Below are 15,665 nucleotides of genomic sequence, written 5' to 3' on the forward strand. Positions count from 1 at the left end.
TGCATAAGTGCCATGATTAAAATGCACGACAACAAGAAAAAAAAAGCAATGAGGCCAAAGCCAAGCTAACCCCTATACAATATTGTAGCAGGCACCAAAAGAGCCATTACTGTGTTCACAGGGGCAGGACATTGTATGAGAGTGGCATGGCATCTGAAAAAAAATGAATGTAACATCAACAAATTGTAGACAATGCAAATGAACTATGGTGTCCACCTAAAATAACACCAATAAAAGCCTGGTTTGATTAAGAACTATTGTCCAAACAAGAAAATACGAAACATGAAAAACACTTAAAAAGGTAAATAAGGCACATTTTGGGATAACACATTGCCACACATTAGAAGAAAAAAAAAATCTTTACAGTCCTCGAGAGTTTACTTCAAACAAAGGATGTACACACACTGTTGCATCTTGTGAACATTTATAACTAGTAAAATCCTGAGGGTTTTTGTAGGAGACATCAAACCCACCATGTTTCACCCCTAGAGAAATCAGATGCCCATTTTTAGTATCTGCAGGGACGGTTTGGTTTCCGGCGAGCATACGGGTTGTAGTGACGCTTTGTGTGCTTCTGCTTCATCACAAGGTTGTTTGCTGAACAGGAGGGGGCAGCAGAAACAGGTTTCACACTAGATGAAGGTAAGGTACTGTAGTTGCCACCTTGAAGCCAAAAAAGACAAAACGTATGTTAATAAGAATGTAACATTACTATAAACATCCTTAAAGTCAGTTAAAATATAATACAAACTTTGTGGCAGTAGATGCTATAAATCTGCCACTTACCACTGTGAGCTGTGTTGTTTTGCTCAACGTTTCCAAAGCTGAAGTACCCAGCATCAAACTGCGAGAGTGAAGCTATTCCATCTTCATAGAAATCAGGCCCATAGCCATCATACTGCTGTCCTTGTGGCCAGATTGGCCCTGAGAAAATACATTGAAGAAGTTCTTTGTAAACACTTATGAAGCCCCTTTATTCATTTTCATAAAGCGTGGCCCCAAATTTAAAACTTGAGGCCACGAGTTAAGTTTCCTGCTCCCACAAATGAATATATTGTGGCTGAGCTTGTGGCCTTGATTTGTTAAATTGTGGCTATACATTATGAGGAAAAAAACAAACAAAAAACCACCATGTCACCTTAAGGCACATGTGTCAAGCTCCATTCCTTGTTGGCAAAAACACTGCAGACTTCAGCATAGTGCCTCATTTAACAAACCCAATTCAGCTCATCATCTTAATTAACAAGACCTTCACAAACTAAATTCAAGTGTTAGAAGAGGGTTAGTGCTAATCTCCACAGCACTTTGGCCCAGAAGGTCCCCAGTTTGCCATGCCTGCCTTGGGGGCTCCATAAATATTAGTTTAAGTAAAATCTGCATCGTTCACAAACTGACGCTTATTGAGATTTTGACTTAATTCTTTGTAAAATTTGGCTTACAATTTTTATATAGAATTCATTTAACATTTTTACAACATTACTGATCATATTTAGTTGATAGCAACCTGTGTAGCTGAAGGCACTGGATGCCACGTAAAGGTTGCTATTCCCCCTGTCGTCATATGGCCCTGCTAAAAAATAAAATAATAAAAAAATAATAATAAAATAAAATAGAGGGCAAACATTATTCAAGAATCACCTCTGACAAACTCCTTGCACCAGCAAAATATGAGGAGCCTTGCTTTATTTAAAAAAAAAAAAAAAAAATCCCACTGTAACACATGGAGAATCTGCAACCACTCAACTTTTTCAGAGGTCTCACTGGTACTTTGTAGATTTTGCTAGAACCTGATTTTTGTTTTAACAACATATGTACAGTGAAAACAAGACCAACTTTATTGGCAGTGTGCAGTAAATCAAATAGATAATAATAAGGGAAACCATGCAGTGAGCTTTACCTCCATTATAGCCAGAATCTGTCTGGTAGCATGATGGTCTGTAGTCACTTTGATATGTAGTCTGGGTGTAATTCAGCACAGAGATCTTATTCTGGTCTGCAAGATAAGGTTGCTGATAAAATTGCTGATAAAAACACACACTACTACTTTCAATTTACAAATTTTATACAATCTGTTCTCCGAGTTGGCAGGCTGGAGTCTGTTATAGGCAGGAATGTCTTCACAAGGAACACAACACACTTATGTAATACCGACATGCTAAGCACTAACCCAAAACATGTATTTTTCCCTCCAGAGGAAGAGCAACCTCTGCAACATTTCCAACTACTGCAACTGGTCATTTATGGGCTGTGTGTACACTCACTGGCCACTTCATTGTGTTCACCTAACTTTTATCTACACTAATTTTCCATAGTACAGAGACAGCACTGATTCATGATATGAATGACCTCAGGCTCAGCGTTGTTGCATAAAATCCTTGGTTTTATTAGATCTTAGTGCAGCCTTTGATGCTGTTGACCACAAGATTTTACTCCAGCGTCCTGAATGCTGGGTCGGCCTTTTTAGAATGGTTTACGTCATATTTAAGTAATAGGCAGTTCATGGTTTCACTTGGAAATCATTCATCAAAAAGACTTGCTGCTTCTTGTGGAGTCCCCCAAGGTTCCGCGTCTTAGGGCCTTTGCTTTTCTCTTCGTAGTACATGCTACCTCAAGGTGATGTCATTAGGAAGCACGGTATAAATTTTCATAGCTATGCTGACGACACCCAGCTATATATTTCTATTCCTTCTAGAACAGATGTACACAGACTAACCAGCTGTGTGTCGGATATTCATCAGTGGATGTCGCAAAACTTTCTACAATTAAATCATGAAAAAACTGAATTACTCATCGTTGGTACAGAAACTCAGAGAAAAAATATTTTTGAGAAACTTGGTTCTTTAGCTTTATATACCAAACCTTAAGCACGGAACCTGGGTGTGATCTTAGACTCTGAGCTCTGTTTTACCATACATGTAAACACAGTCACCAAAGTTGCTTTTTATTTTTCATGAAATATCGCTAGAGTTCGGCCTTTTCTATCTCAGAGCGACGCAGAGAAACTTGTTCATGCACTTGTTACAAGCAGACCTGACTACTGTAATGCTCTTCTTAGTGGACTTCCTAAGAAAACTATACACCCCTTACAACTCATACCAAAACGCAGCGGTGCGCATTCTAACAAACACAAAAAAAGAGAGATCAGATCGCTCCTGTTTTAAAAGAACAGCACTGGCTGCCTGTATCATTCAGGATAGATTTTAAGGTTCTTCTACTAGTCTTTAAAGCTTAAAACAACCTAGCACCTGCTTACATCACAGAGTGTATGTTCCGACACGTAATCTAAGATCTGCAGATAGTGGCCTTCTACAGATACTCTCTGTAAAATACAGAAAACATGGAGAGGCCTCTTTCAGTTATTATGCTTCTAAACTGTGGAACTCAATTCAACCTTTTATTAGACAATCAAGCTCAGTGCTCACTAAGAAGCACCTAAAACATCTCTTTATATTAGCAGTTAATTAAAACTGAATGTTTTGTGGTGTTTATCTTGTAATTTAATCTTAATTTTCTTCTCAATCTAATTAAATACTAATAATCTCTTCTATAACAGTTTTATCACCTGTCTGTAAAGCACTTTGAGTTTCCACCAGCATGAAAAGTGCTACATAAATAAAATTATTAATTATTATTATTATTATTATCTGATCATGCACTTTGTGGTTCTACAATTACAGACTGTAGTACATCCGTTTTTCTGTTCTTCCTTTACCCCGTTCAGGACCTCTACACTAACAGGTAGTGGACCAGTAGGCGTTATTGGATGGTGGTTCATTCTCAGTACTGCAGTGACACTGACATGATAGAGACATATTAGACTGTGTGGACTGCAGTGTTATTGTAGTTTATGAGAACCTGGTGTCACTGCTGAACTAAGAACAGTCCACCAACCAAAAATATTCAGCCAATAGCGTCCTATGGTCAGACACTGACCACTGATATAGGACCAGATGATGACTACAAACTGCAGAAACAGAAGAGCCATCATCACTAACCATATAACTACACACTGGACCAATTTAACTTCTACATGGACTGACTTACTGAATACTCAGGTAACAATGCTGTGTCTGCTCAATTCATACCAACACAACACACTACTATGCCTCTAGGATGTCAGTGTCACTGCAGCACTGAGAAAGATCCACCACTGAAACAAGACCTGCTCTGTGGTTGTCCTGTGGGGGTTCTGACCACTGAAGAGCAGGATAAAAGTGGACAAAGTGTTCAGAGGAACAGATGGACTGCAGTCTGTAATTGCTGAACAAAAGTGTGCCTATGGATCTAATAAAGTACTAACAGAAGTGGGTGAGTGGATGTGAAATTTGTATTCCAGGTTCACATGGTAATACTTTCATTCGAACACGTACTTAGAAAAGGTTTTTTTTAACATACCTGTGGCAGTGTGACTCGGGAGCTCTACACCCCAGGCCTGGGCCGCATGGGCCAGCAGCAGGCACGTGATTTGACGATGTACTATGGCATTCCAGTGAACCCCATCCTTCATGCGGTGCTGGAGGCTGAATCGGAACATGAAGTGCAAGTCTAGAACGTCCAGTCCGTAAGCATTTGCCAGCATAGCACCGTAGAAGTTTGCCTCAATGACGTCAAAACGTAACATTGGGCCCATGTCCTCGATCTGAATTGACAGATAAGAAAATACAATTATATTACTGATCACATATTTGTCAGTTGTCTGAACAAGGGACTACCACTATCCAAAGGTACCTTTAAAAATAAGGGTAGAACCACTGTCCTGGAGGGCTGGAGTCCATGCTCCATGTTTTCATATATGGGAATCATCAAACTGTGCTGGACTGACCCTCCGAAACCAGAACTGATGACTCCTTTTGTGACAAAGTTAAATAAAGGGACTCACCTCTGGAATAAGAAATCCTCCTACAATGTTCTTGCCAAGAGGCATGGTCATGTTCCACATCACCAGGCTTTCCTTTGGCAGAATGGCCTTCAACTGTGTAAAAAACTTGTGCAGGTTCTCCTTGTATTCAGAGACCCACTTTCGGCTGTATCTGAACATAAGAACAGAAGTTCAACACATAATGTAGCGAGAAACAGACATTTATGTCTCGGAGTCACATGGAACAAGAACAAAAGTAAGTAAGAAGCATTTTATCTTCATTACAGGAGCAGTGGTTTTTGTCCTTTGGCAGCATCATGTATTTTTAAAGGTTGGTTTACTTTTACATGCTTTGCTCCATTACCTTGACACATCCCAAAGACAGGAGTTGACTATGACCACATCTGGTTTCAGCTCGTGTTTGAAGTCAGCAAGGATGCTCTCCATGTAGCGGGAGAAGACACGTGTGATGAAGTAGAACCGGACCAGGTGATGGTCTGTGCGGTACTGACGCACTTCTCTGTACTCTATGCCATTGGTCATGGGACCTAGTCTCCCCCCCTCTACTAGGCAGTCCCGCTCAAAGCACAGCTCTCCCTGACAAGAGATCATAATGAAAAATATCCAACCTTTTAACTTAAAGCAGAGGTCCAAGCAGTCATATCATCACTTCTCATACCATGCGCCTTTACTGAATTCTTGAAAATTCTGCTTTGTGAAATGTGCCCCAGGATAGTTATCACCCATATGCGCTGACCTAGTTTGATCATATTTTTGATATGAATATTACAATCCATTTTTGACTGCAAAAGTTTTTCCTACTGTAGAAAAACAACTAAAAGGTCCCAGAAACTGCCAGGGCCAAACCCTTTATGTTACAAAATGTGTAAGGTTACTGGGTCTGTATACTCATAAATCCCAGAACAGAGTTTGCTAATGAGTTAGAAGGCGGTACCTTGCTTTTGAGCTGGGACAATGTCAGATGAGTATCTCTCTGCAACAGCAAAACCAAGTCTTTGTACACAGACCGCTGAACTAGAGGGAAATCAAATGATGCACACTTTAGCAATAAACAGCTTAGTTAACTCCGTTATATAGATACTTTCATAAATGGGAACATTACCGTTGTTACTAGCTGTTTATACTCACTTGAATCTCCAAGTACAACAACAAATTTATTGTGGAGGAGCAGACCAGCCTGATGATGAGTAACAGTCCTCACTACGGCCTCTCGCATCTTTTTACGCTAGCTGGTTATTTAACGCTAGCTAGCAAGGCTGTATAACGGTGCCTGCTACTGTGGTGGACGGCTAAAAAAATCAACTCGTATCAGGGAGTTATGTTGACTCTACGGCGTTAATGCTGTGAAAGCTGGATTTCCACGACGCTCTGGTGGTGTTTTCCAACCGACAGTTCAGAAGAGCGTCAGGAGGCGTTTCTCCGCGATTGAGAACGTCTCCGGCTGCTAATGTCTTGGTGACTGTTGATGTTGACGGCGCATAATGTTGAAGTAGTTCGGTTGTTTAGTTAGCCGTGGTGAACCGATTTTCCTGCCTGTCTGTAAATTAGTAGCGTTCACGTGGACCGAGACCGATTCATCACTGAAATCTGCGACGACACGAAGCGCAAGGGCCTCACAGTTAGGCGTTTGTATCTGTTGTACCTGCTACCTCCAGGAGGCAGCCTTTCCTGCAGCGTCTTCAGCCTGATGGCTTGCTTGTTTTAGAAGCTGTAACAGAGAAAAACTGTGGTCTGTAGTTAGTTTTAATACTAGGAATATTGTTTTTTGGGGTAATTTAGGATGTCAGATTATCCTACCAGTAGATTTAATGCTGCGAATATTTTGCGGTAATATTTTCTGGCAAGGTAGCACAGATCGACAGATATAACATAAAAATAACCGAGCTTACCTCTTATAAGGCAGAATCCCAACCGATGAAAAAAGGGTCTTACAGTCCAGTTTACAACTCAGAAACGCACTCAGAAAAATAGAGCATATACCCGAAGTACATATTTATTTTCACCCACTGACTCTTTATTAATTAATGCATTATTTTTACTGGACCAACTCTTCACCCTCTCCAGGATTCTGAAGGGTTCATGGGAGTTTGCCCAACCAGTCCACGTGTGCTTTGTGGATCTGGTGAAGGCATTCGACTGTGTTCCCCGGGGTATTCTGTGGGAGGTGCTTCAGGAGTACGGGGTACATGGCTCTTTGCTACGAGCCATTCAGGCCCTGTACAAACAAAGCAGGAGTTTGGTTCGCATGGCCGGCAGTAAGTCAGACTTGTTCCCAGTGAGAGTTGGACTCCGTCAGGGCTGCCCTTTGTCACCGATTCTATTCATAATTTTTATGGATAGAATTTCTAGGCGCAGTCAGGGGATAGAGGGTGTCCGGTTTGGTGACCTCAGGGTCACATCGCTGCTGTTTGCAGATGATGTGGTCCTATTGGGGACATCAGGCCGTGAACTTCAGCTTTCACTGGATCGGTTTGCAGCCGAGTGTGAAGCGGCCGGGATGAGGATCAGTACCTCCAAATCCGAGGCCATGGTTCTCACGCGGGAAAGGGTGGAGAGCCCTCTCTGGGTCGGGGATGAGCTCTTGCCTCAAGTGGAGGAGTTTAAGTATCTCGGGGTCTTGTTCACGAGTGATGGTACAAGGGAGCGGGAGATTGACAGGCGGATTGGTGCTGGGTCAGCAGTGATGCGGGGTCTTTACCAGTCTGTTGTGATAAAGAAAGAGCTGAGCCATAAGGCAAGGCTCTCGATTTACTGGTCGATCTACGTTCCCACCCTCACCTATGGTCATGAGCTTTGGGTAATGACCGAAAGAACGAGATCGCGAATACAAGCAGCCGAAATGAGTTTCCTCCGCAGGGTGGCTGGACTCTCCCTTAGAGATAGGGTGAGAAGTTCGGTCATCCGGGAGGGACTCAAAGTAGAGCCGCTGCTTCTCCACGTCGAGAGGAGCCAGTTGAGGTGGTTCGGGCATCTGGTTAGGATGCCTCCTGGACGCCTCCCTTGGGAGGTGTCACAGGCAAGTCCAACGGGGGAGGAGCCCCCGGGGAAGACCCAGGACACGCTGGCGTGACTATATCGCTCAGCTGGCCTGGGAGCGCCTCGGAATCCCTCCCAGGGAGCTAGTGGAAGTGGCTGGGGAAAGGGAGGTCTGGGCCTCATTGCTCAGGATGCTGCCCCCGTGACCCGAACCCCAGAGAAGCGGAAGATGATGGATGGATGGATGGTATTATTTTTTTTGTGCTACTGTCAATCAGCAAAAACATAAAGGTAATATGTGCACAGAAAGTGTATATAGATATATCCCAGCTAACAGGGAAGGTTCCCACAATTTTGACTAACGTTATGTAAAGGTTCTCCTAATGTTAGGAGCAAACGTTCTCACTATAACGTCAATAAAAAGTTGTGTAAACGTTATGTGACCTTAAATGAACGTTCTTTGACGTTTTTCTTTAAATAGTTTTAAGGACTGTGTATAACGTTCTTTAGACACATATTATTAGTCAGCTGTTTTGTTAGTTTTTTTTTCTGACTGCATTTAAAAACTACATTAAAAACTAAAACTGCTGTTACTAGGAACGAGTTTTCCACAGCCTGTTTTGAGTACTGTTGCCATGGTGACGGAGATTCGGCGGTTAAATAAGCAGACTGAACCGGTTTAAATCAATTGCCGCCCGTCTTCTGTTTACTCCAGAGGGGCCCTGCCAGCCTACTTACACGGTAAGAAATGAAGAGTAAAATACTTTGGCAGTGTTGCTTGAGTTAAGGTTTATATAAAGCTTGCAATGTGTTTTATAAAGGTATCCCACGGATTTAGTATGTTAACTAACGTTAGCTACCTTATAATTTATTTCAAGTTAACAGCTAGCCATTTAGCTAATGTAGCTAACGTTACTTAAGCTAGCTAATATTAGCCAACTTTAAGTTAGTTAACCTTTCTTGCTAACTTTACATTAGTAGTGGGCTTAATATGTTTAGTAATACAAAAATAACTCATAATTAGTATTGTAAGAGAATTCGCCAGCTTTGTGCTAACATTTTCCCGTTCCATTATAAATGGTGCAGCAGTTCTTTGCGCCTGAGGCGTTGTAATAACTTGCACCATTAAAAGTGGAACTGGAAAATTCGAAGAAGCTGGTGAAAAGTGAGCCAGTTTCAGCCTCGTAAATAAACCAATGTAGCTAACATCTTGCAGACACAGGTGTTTGTCTTGAACATATCAGTTAACATTAGTTACCATTTATAAATTCTCAACAAGCGAGATAATGTGAGGGTCACCGTGCAGGAACACCAGGATTGGCAAATTCGCCACTGGCGCCCTGTGCTCTTCACAGATGAAAGCAGGTTCACACTGAGCACATGTGACAGGTGTGACAGAGTCTGGAGATGCCGTGGAGAGCAGTCTGCTGCCTGCAACATCCTTCAGTATGACCGGTTTGGCAGTGGGTCAGTAATGGTGTGGGGTGGCATTTCTTTGGAGGGCCGCACAGCCCTCCATGTGCTCGCCAGAGGTAGCCTGACTGCCATTATGTACCCAGATGAGATCCTCAGACCCCTTGTGAGACCATATGCTGGTGCGGTTGGCCCTGGGTTCCTCCTAATGCAGGACAATGCTAGACCTCATGTGGCTGGAGTGTGTCAGCAGTTCCTGCAAGATGAAGGCATTGAAGCTATGGACTGGCCCGCCCGTTCCCCAGACCTGAATCCGATTGAGCACATCTGGGACATCATGTCTCGCTCCATCCACCAACGCCACGTTGCACCACAGACTGTCCAGGAGTTGGCGGATGCTTTATTCCAGGTCTGGGAGGAGATCCCTCAGGAGACCATCTGCCACCTCATCAGGAGCATGCCCAGGCGTTGTAGGGAGGTCATACAGGCACGTGGAGGCCACACAATACTGAGCCTCAATTTGACTTGTTTTAAGGACATTACATCAAAGTTGGATCAGCCTGTAGTGTGTTTTTCCACTTTAATTTGGTGTGTGACTCAAAATCCAGGCCTCCATTGGTTAATAAATTTGATTTCCATTGATGATTTTTGTGTGATTTTGTTGTCAGCACATTCAACTTTGTACAGAACAAAGTATTCAATGAGAATATTTCATTCATTCAGATCTAGGATGTGTTATTTGAGTGTTCCCTTTATTTTTTTTGAGCAGTGTATAATATTGTAAAGCTGATTCATGTTTTCTGTTTCAGTGAGGTTAGGTGCTAACAGAGAAAGCCTATAATCGCTTTTTTGTAAAAAGGACTGACAGAGAATTAACTAGAGAGTTGCAGAAAAACAGCTTGAAAACAAGCTGGGAAATAGAACTTTATGTTCATTTCTGCAGGGGGGGATTAGTGTTCTGTCTGAGGTCTGTCTGCCGCTGAAACGACTCAAAGTTCTATTTTTTGTTTCAAGAGTTATGAATTGTCTAAATGCCTAAGAATACATTAATTTTGTCCATATGTGTAAATACAGTCTCAGTCAAGAGGCATTGCGTGTTAATTCGAAGTAGACATATGTACTGTAAGTATATTAAGTAACAAAAACAAAGGTGCCTGTATACTTGTTTCACCTCAGTATAGTACTGTAACATGAATGTTAGCTGGATTGTATATGACAGGAATTGTCAGCAAATATATTGGGAGTAAAAAGGCATAAAAAGAAGGTTCTATGAAAAGGCACCTCTTGGTATAATATGATGTTTGTTTTTCAGAGGCTTGCCAGATCATGCACCCCAAGGTGGCGTCCAAGGTGTTTGAAGAATGTATTGGGGACACCTTAAAATATGCTACACACAGGGATCAAGGGGAAAGTCACACCTTTGCTGTTTTCTTTTTTCTAGAAACATGTTATACTCTTAGGTGGCCCTAAATCTTTAAAGCACTCTGGTCCTGATCTACTTATGTTCTACGGTTACAGACTGTCCGTCTGTATCTTTGTATACCTTGTTCATCAATGGTCAGGACCACCACAGAGCACATATTATTCGCCTGGTGGATCATTCACAGCACTGCAGTAACACTGACATCTTGGTGGCCTGTTAGTGTGGTTTGCGCTGGTATGAGTGGATCAGGCACAGCAGTGCTGCTTGAGTTAACCCTAACACTGTCCACTCTATTAGTAAGCAAGCAAAGTTTATTTATATAGAGCTTTTTACAACAAGTGTTGTAAAGGAGTCACAAAGCAGCTTTACAGAACAATCAGTATTACAGAAAGAAAGAAAAGAAAAATTCAGGTCCAAGCCTCCATGAGCAAGCCAGTGGCAAGGAAAAACTCCCTAAAAGAGGAAGCAACCTTGAGCGGAACCAAGGGGGGGGGGGGGGTAAGCAGGGGCTAATTTGATTAGCTTATGATTATGCAGCAGCAGCGGTGGTCATGCCGATGGCTGGTGAGCAGTGGCACCCGATCAGGGCAGAAGGGCCAACAGCATCAGATGCACAGGATGGGCAGCTCAACTCTGCAAAGAAAGGAAGAAAACACAGAGTCAGTTCTGTAAAGAGTGACTGTAACCACTGAAGGACAGGGTAATAGGGGGCTAAAAAGTGTGCAGAGAAACAGATGGACTGATCGGTGTGTATGCCCTATAGTGGTTAAATTTGCCATGTACTATACAGCATATGTGCTTATGTACTGTATGTTACAAGACATTTGTGTCTCACTGTCAGACAATGTCTGATTGTGCTGAGACCCTCAGAAAACCTGCTGCAGTTCTTCAGTGAAGATCCTGATGCTAGGCTGCTTTGGATGGAGAGGGAAAGTCAAAGTGGCAGCTGATGTATGGGGTGCAGGAATTTGGAGAGATGAAATTGGTCAATTAGACTTTTCCAGGGTGTATCCTGCCTTTCACCCAAGGACTGCTGGAAATGGCTCCAGCTCCCCCTGTGACCCAGAAGGATAAGCACCTTTGGTGTGTGTGTGTGTGTGTGTGTGTGTGTGTGTGTGTGTGTGTGTGTGTGTGTGTGTGTGTGTGTGTGTGTGTGTGTGTGTGTGTGTGTGTGTGTATAAGGGGTCGATTATTTCTGCTGTCATATATACCTTCATATAGCCCAACTCTGACACATTCAATATTTTTGTATGTGACTTCAATTAAAAGTTTGCTGTCATTTTGGTTTCTTTCATTACATTTCTTTGTTAGGGTTATGACTCTTAAAAAGTCTTACTATTTTGACACTTGTTTAATTAGATCCAAAATATGACCAATCAGTCTCAGAAACTCTGTAAATTGTAGAAAGAACGGTCTGTCTAAAGTATGAGATTTTTTTTATAACCATTGCTGAAACATTTGTACATTGATTACGGCTGGACTGCCAAAATTATACAGTTTTTATTGTAACTTGCATAAATGCCATGATTAAAATAGATAGCAGTGACATAAAGAAGCTCTGTGGCCAAAGCCAAGCTAACATAATTCAATACTGTAGTCAAGCATCAAAAGAGCCAATATTTTATTCACAAAAGGTAAGACATTGTGAGGACAACTGAATCTATAAAAAATAAATTATATCATGTAATTATAGACAATACAAATGATGGTGTCTGAATAAAATGACACTAATAAGAGCCTGGTATGATTAAGAATGTCAATGCCAACAAAATAACATGCTGAAGAGAACTCTTAAAAAGACAAATAAGGCAAATACAGCACCTTTTTTCTGAAGGTTTAGTGGGATGAAATCAAACCCACCGTTTTACCCCTACATGTTTGTTTTCAGTATTCCCTGGGGATGGTATGTTTTCTGGGGAGTGTAGGGGTTGTACTGCCACTTTGTGGGGTTTTTTTTTTTTTTTTTTTTGGTCATGCTCTTTTGAACTTTTTTTTTTTTTTTAAATAAAGAGAACCAATTGATAAGAGAGAGTACTGCTTGTGTGTCTGAAACCACTCACGTTTAGGGTAACTGTGCTATTATCTAATTGGTTCTCTAAAGGTTTTGCATCAAAATCATTTCAGAATCAAGCAGACTCAGGTTAAAGGTTTAGCAAAAATGTTCAGTGAAGACCAGACCAACTTTGTTAACAGTGTAGAGGCCCAAATAAAAATAACAAACCTTTATTTTATAATATATGAAAATTGTCAGTGAGTGTAACCAATAACTGTATAACATCAACAAAAGTAACTAAGAAGCATTTTGTCTTCTTTACATGGGCAATAGCTCTAGTACTTATGCCATGCTTAGCAAAATTTACAGTATACAGTCATTAAAGATCCATATATAACTTTTTTTCCAACATGCAGTAGAACCATTTGACCATGCAAAAAACATTTGTTTTAGTAAAGAGGCTTGAAGAACCATTTTTTAAAGGTTGGTTTACTTTTACATGCTTTGCTCCATTACCTTGACACATCCCAAAGACAGGAGTTGACTATGACCACATCTGGTTTCAGTTCGTGTTTGAAGTCAACAAGAATGCTCTCCATGTAGCAGGAGAAGACACGTGTGATGAAGTAGAACCGGATAAGTGCGATGGTCTGTGTGGTACTGACGCACTTCTCTGTACTCTGTGCCGTTGGTCATGGGACCTAGTCTTTCCCACTCTACTAGGCAGTCCCGCTCAAAGGACAGCTCTCCCTGACAAGAGATCATAATGAAAAATATTTATGGATTTAATTGTGTGCCAAAACTTTCAAATAAAAAAAATAAAGTCCTCAAGCAAAATAGTAAGTATCAGAATGTCCAAAATATGTTGCAAACACAGTAATGGGAGTAATTTGTGTTTAACCCAAAATTAAATATCCAACTTCTAACTTAAAGCAGAAGCCTAAGCTAGCATACAGTCACTTCTCCATACCAAGCCATACGCCTATGCTGACCCCTTGACGTATTGGGAAATTCTATTTTGTGAAATGTGAGGACAGTAATAACCCCTGTGTGCTGACCTTATTTGACCACATGTTTTATATCTTTGTAAAACAAGCGTCTGTTCATCAGGTGATTACCAGGTAATTCTCTGGTGGGACTATGTTGTCTGCCTTAATAAGTGCTTCAGTAACTACAGTTAAATGCATCTGAAGATCAGAAGCAATCCTTTATTATTTGACTGCAAAACATAAATAATACTTTTGGCCTACTGTTCCAGAAAACATATCTGCCTAAATGTCATGACATGAGGGTTTGTAGAGCAGAGCATTCTGGTAAATTTAAAAAATGGTTTGAAGGAGAATACCTTGCTTTTTAGCTGGATAACGTCAGGTAGGAGTCTTCAACAGCAAGACCAAGTCTTTGCACACAGACTGCTGAACTAGATGAAAAATAAACTTGCACATTTACCAGTTAACAGTACCTTCTTTATATACTGTTGTAAATTGTTTATACTCACTTGAACCTCCGAGTACAACTTATTGTGAAGGAGCTGACTCGCCTGATGAGTCACATTCCTCATTACGGCATCTTTCCACGTTAGCTGATTTGTTAGCAATGCTGTGTAAACGTGAGGAATTTAATTCCGTAGTAGGGAACTAAATAACCAAACCACCGAATGGCCGGGAAGATTGTCTTTTACTCCTCACGGCGTTTATGCTGTATTGTAACCTGTCAGGTTTCCATTTTCCAGGTAGTTTTGTGGGGTTGTCAACCCGCCAACTCAAAAGAACGTGAGGGAAATTTAGTGCTGGGACTCGATTGTCTGAGTCAAGGTATTCGGGAATCGACTTCCAAGATTCGATTCCACACAGAGACGTTGGAGGGTGGTGCTCATAGTATTAGATATTCTGCTGCCGCTTTCGAGTCGGCCTGTATTAAAAATGTGTCCTTTTACAACATAAACACTAATACATTGTCTGCATTTTACTTAGAAAGTAAAAGTACGTTAACAAATGTAGCTTGCCTGGTACTGGCTTAACAAAAGTGCTGATCGGGTAGTGGTTTAAATGCTCACCCAGCATGGTGATGATGGTTGACCAGCATCCAAAGCACAACATATGCTGTTTTTTTCTAGCAGGGACAGGCTTAACTATCCCCTGTTGGTCAGCTGGCTTAGTTTAGCTAGATTCAAATCGCATCGCCTAGATCTAATAGTTAATACACACATCTCACTTCCAAAAATGCAGGACACAGAAAAAACAAAGCAGACACTGTAGTAAACTGGTAAAGCGTAAACAGTATGAAACAGTCTGAATATTTTCACAAAGCAGAGCCTCTCAGATTCCCCCACCTGGGTAAGCACCCTACACTATACCAATAAGAATCCTTGGGCAAGACTCCTAACACTGTCTTTGCCTACTTGTGTAAAATGATCAAATTGGAAAAGAGCGTCAGCCAAATGCCATAAATGTAAAATACAAAAAGAGCTGCTATTAGGACATTCCTTATCTCTGGCCTTAACTGAGAAATCAAGCTTTGTGGAATACCTGCACTGCATTCAACATCACAGCATGTGAGACTGCAAGTGTTTTTCTCTTAAAAAAAAATATATAAATAAATTAACTTCGGTTAAGAGTAGGCTGTGTTTGCTGAGCAATACATGAGTCATAGATCAGTATATAAACAACAAAATGTTTTTTAATAACCTGGCACATTAACACAGATCTTCAAAAGGAATTCTGCATAATTTAACCATTGAGATGTAAACAGTGTGTAAAAGTGTTTGTGAAACTAGAGAAGCTTGCAGAATTAAAATCAGTCCACAGTGGTGGTGACAGGAACTAGGGGTCCCAATGTCAACAGTGCCAATACAGCCATTTTATTTACTTTTCAAAATGACCAGTAAACCTACACAACTTCTTTCATGACACCCTGCACCTCTCAGCCATAAATGAAATGCATATGTAAAAACCTCTCCAAACTAGCGTGAAGCAACGTCA

At 41.2% G+C, this 15,665-nt stretch overlaps 1 protein-coding gene across 1 annotated transcript; it reads right to left on the reverse strand.

The window, feature by feature from the left end:
* Positions 1 to 144: 144 nt before the first annotated feature.
* fam113 (family with sequence similarity 113) lies at positions 145 to 6,516 on the reverse strand. The gene is made up of 8 exons (XM_017709885.2): positions 6,008 to 6,516; positions 5,814 to 5,893; positions 5,223 to 5,455; positions 4,880 to 5,030; positions 4,396 to 4,639; positions 1,898 to 1,993; positions 787 to 924; positions 145 to 663 (listed from the first exon to the last, which is right to left on the reverse strand). The coding sequence occupies exons 1-8, from the start codon at positions 6,093 to 6,095 to the stop codon at positions 509 to 511; spliced, it is 1,185 nt and encodes a 394-aa protein (XP_017565374.1). The 5' UTR covers positions 6,096 to 6,516; the 3' UTR covers positions 145 to 508.
* Between the last annotated feature and the right edge of the window lie 9,149 nt (positions 6,517 to 15,665).

Source organism: Pygocentrus nattereri, chromosome 2 (genome assembly GCF_015220715.1).
Source record: "Pygocentrus nattereri isolate fPygNat1 chromosome 2, fPygNat1.pri, whole genome shotgun sequence".
NCBI classification, from domain to species: domain Eukaryota; kingdom Metazoa; phylum Chordata; class Actinopteri; order Characiformes; family Serrasalmidae; genus Pygocentrus; species Pygocentrus nattereri.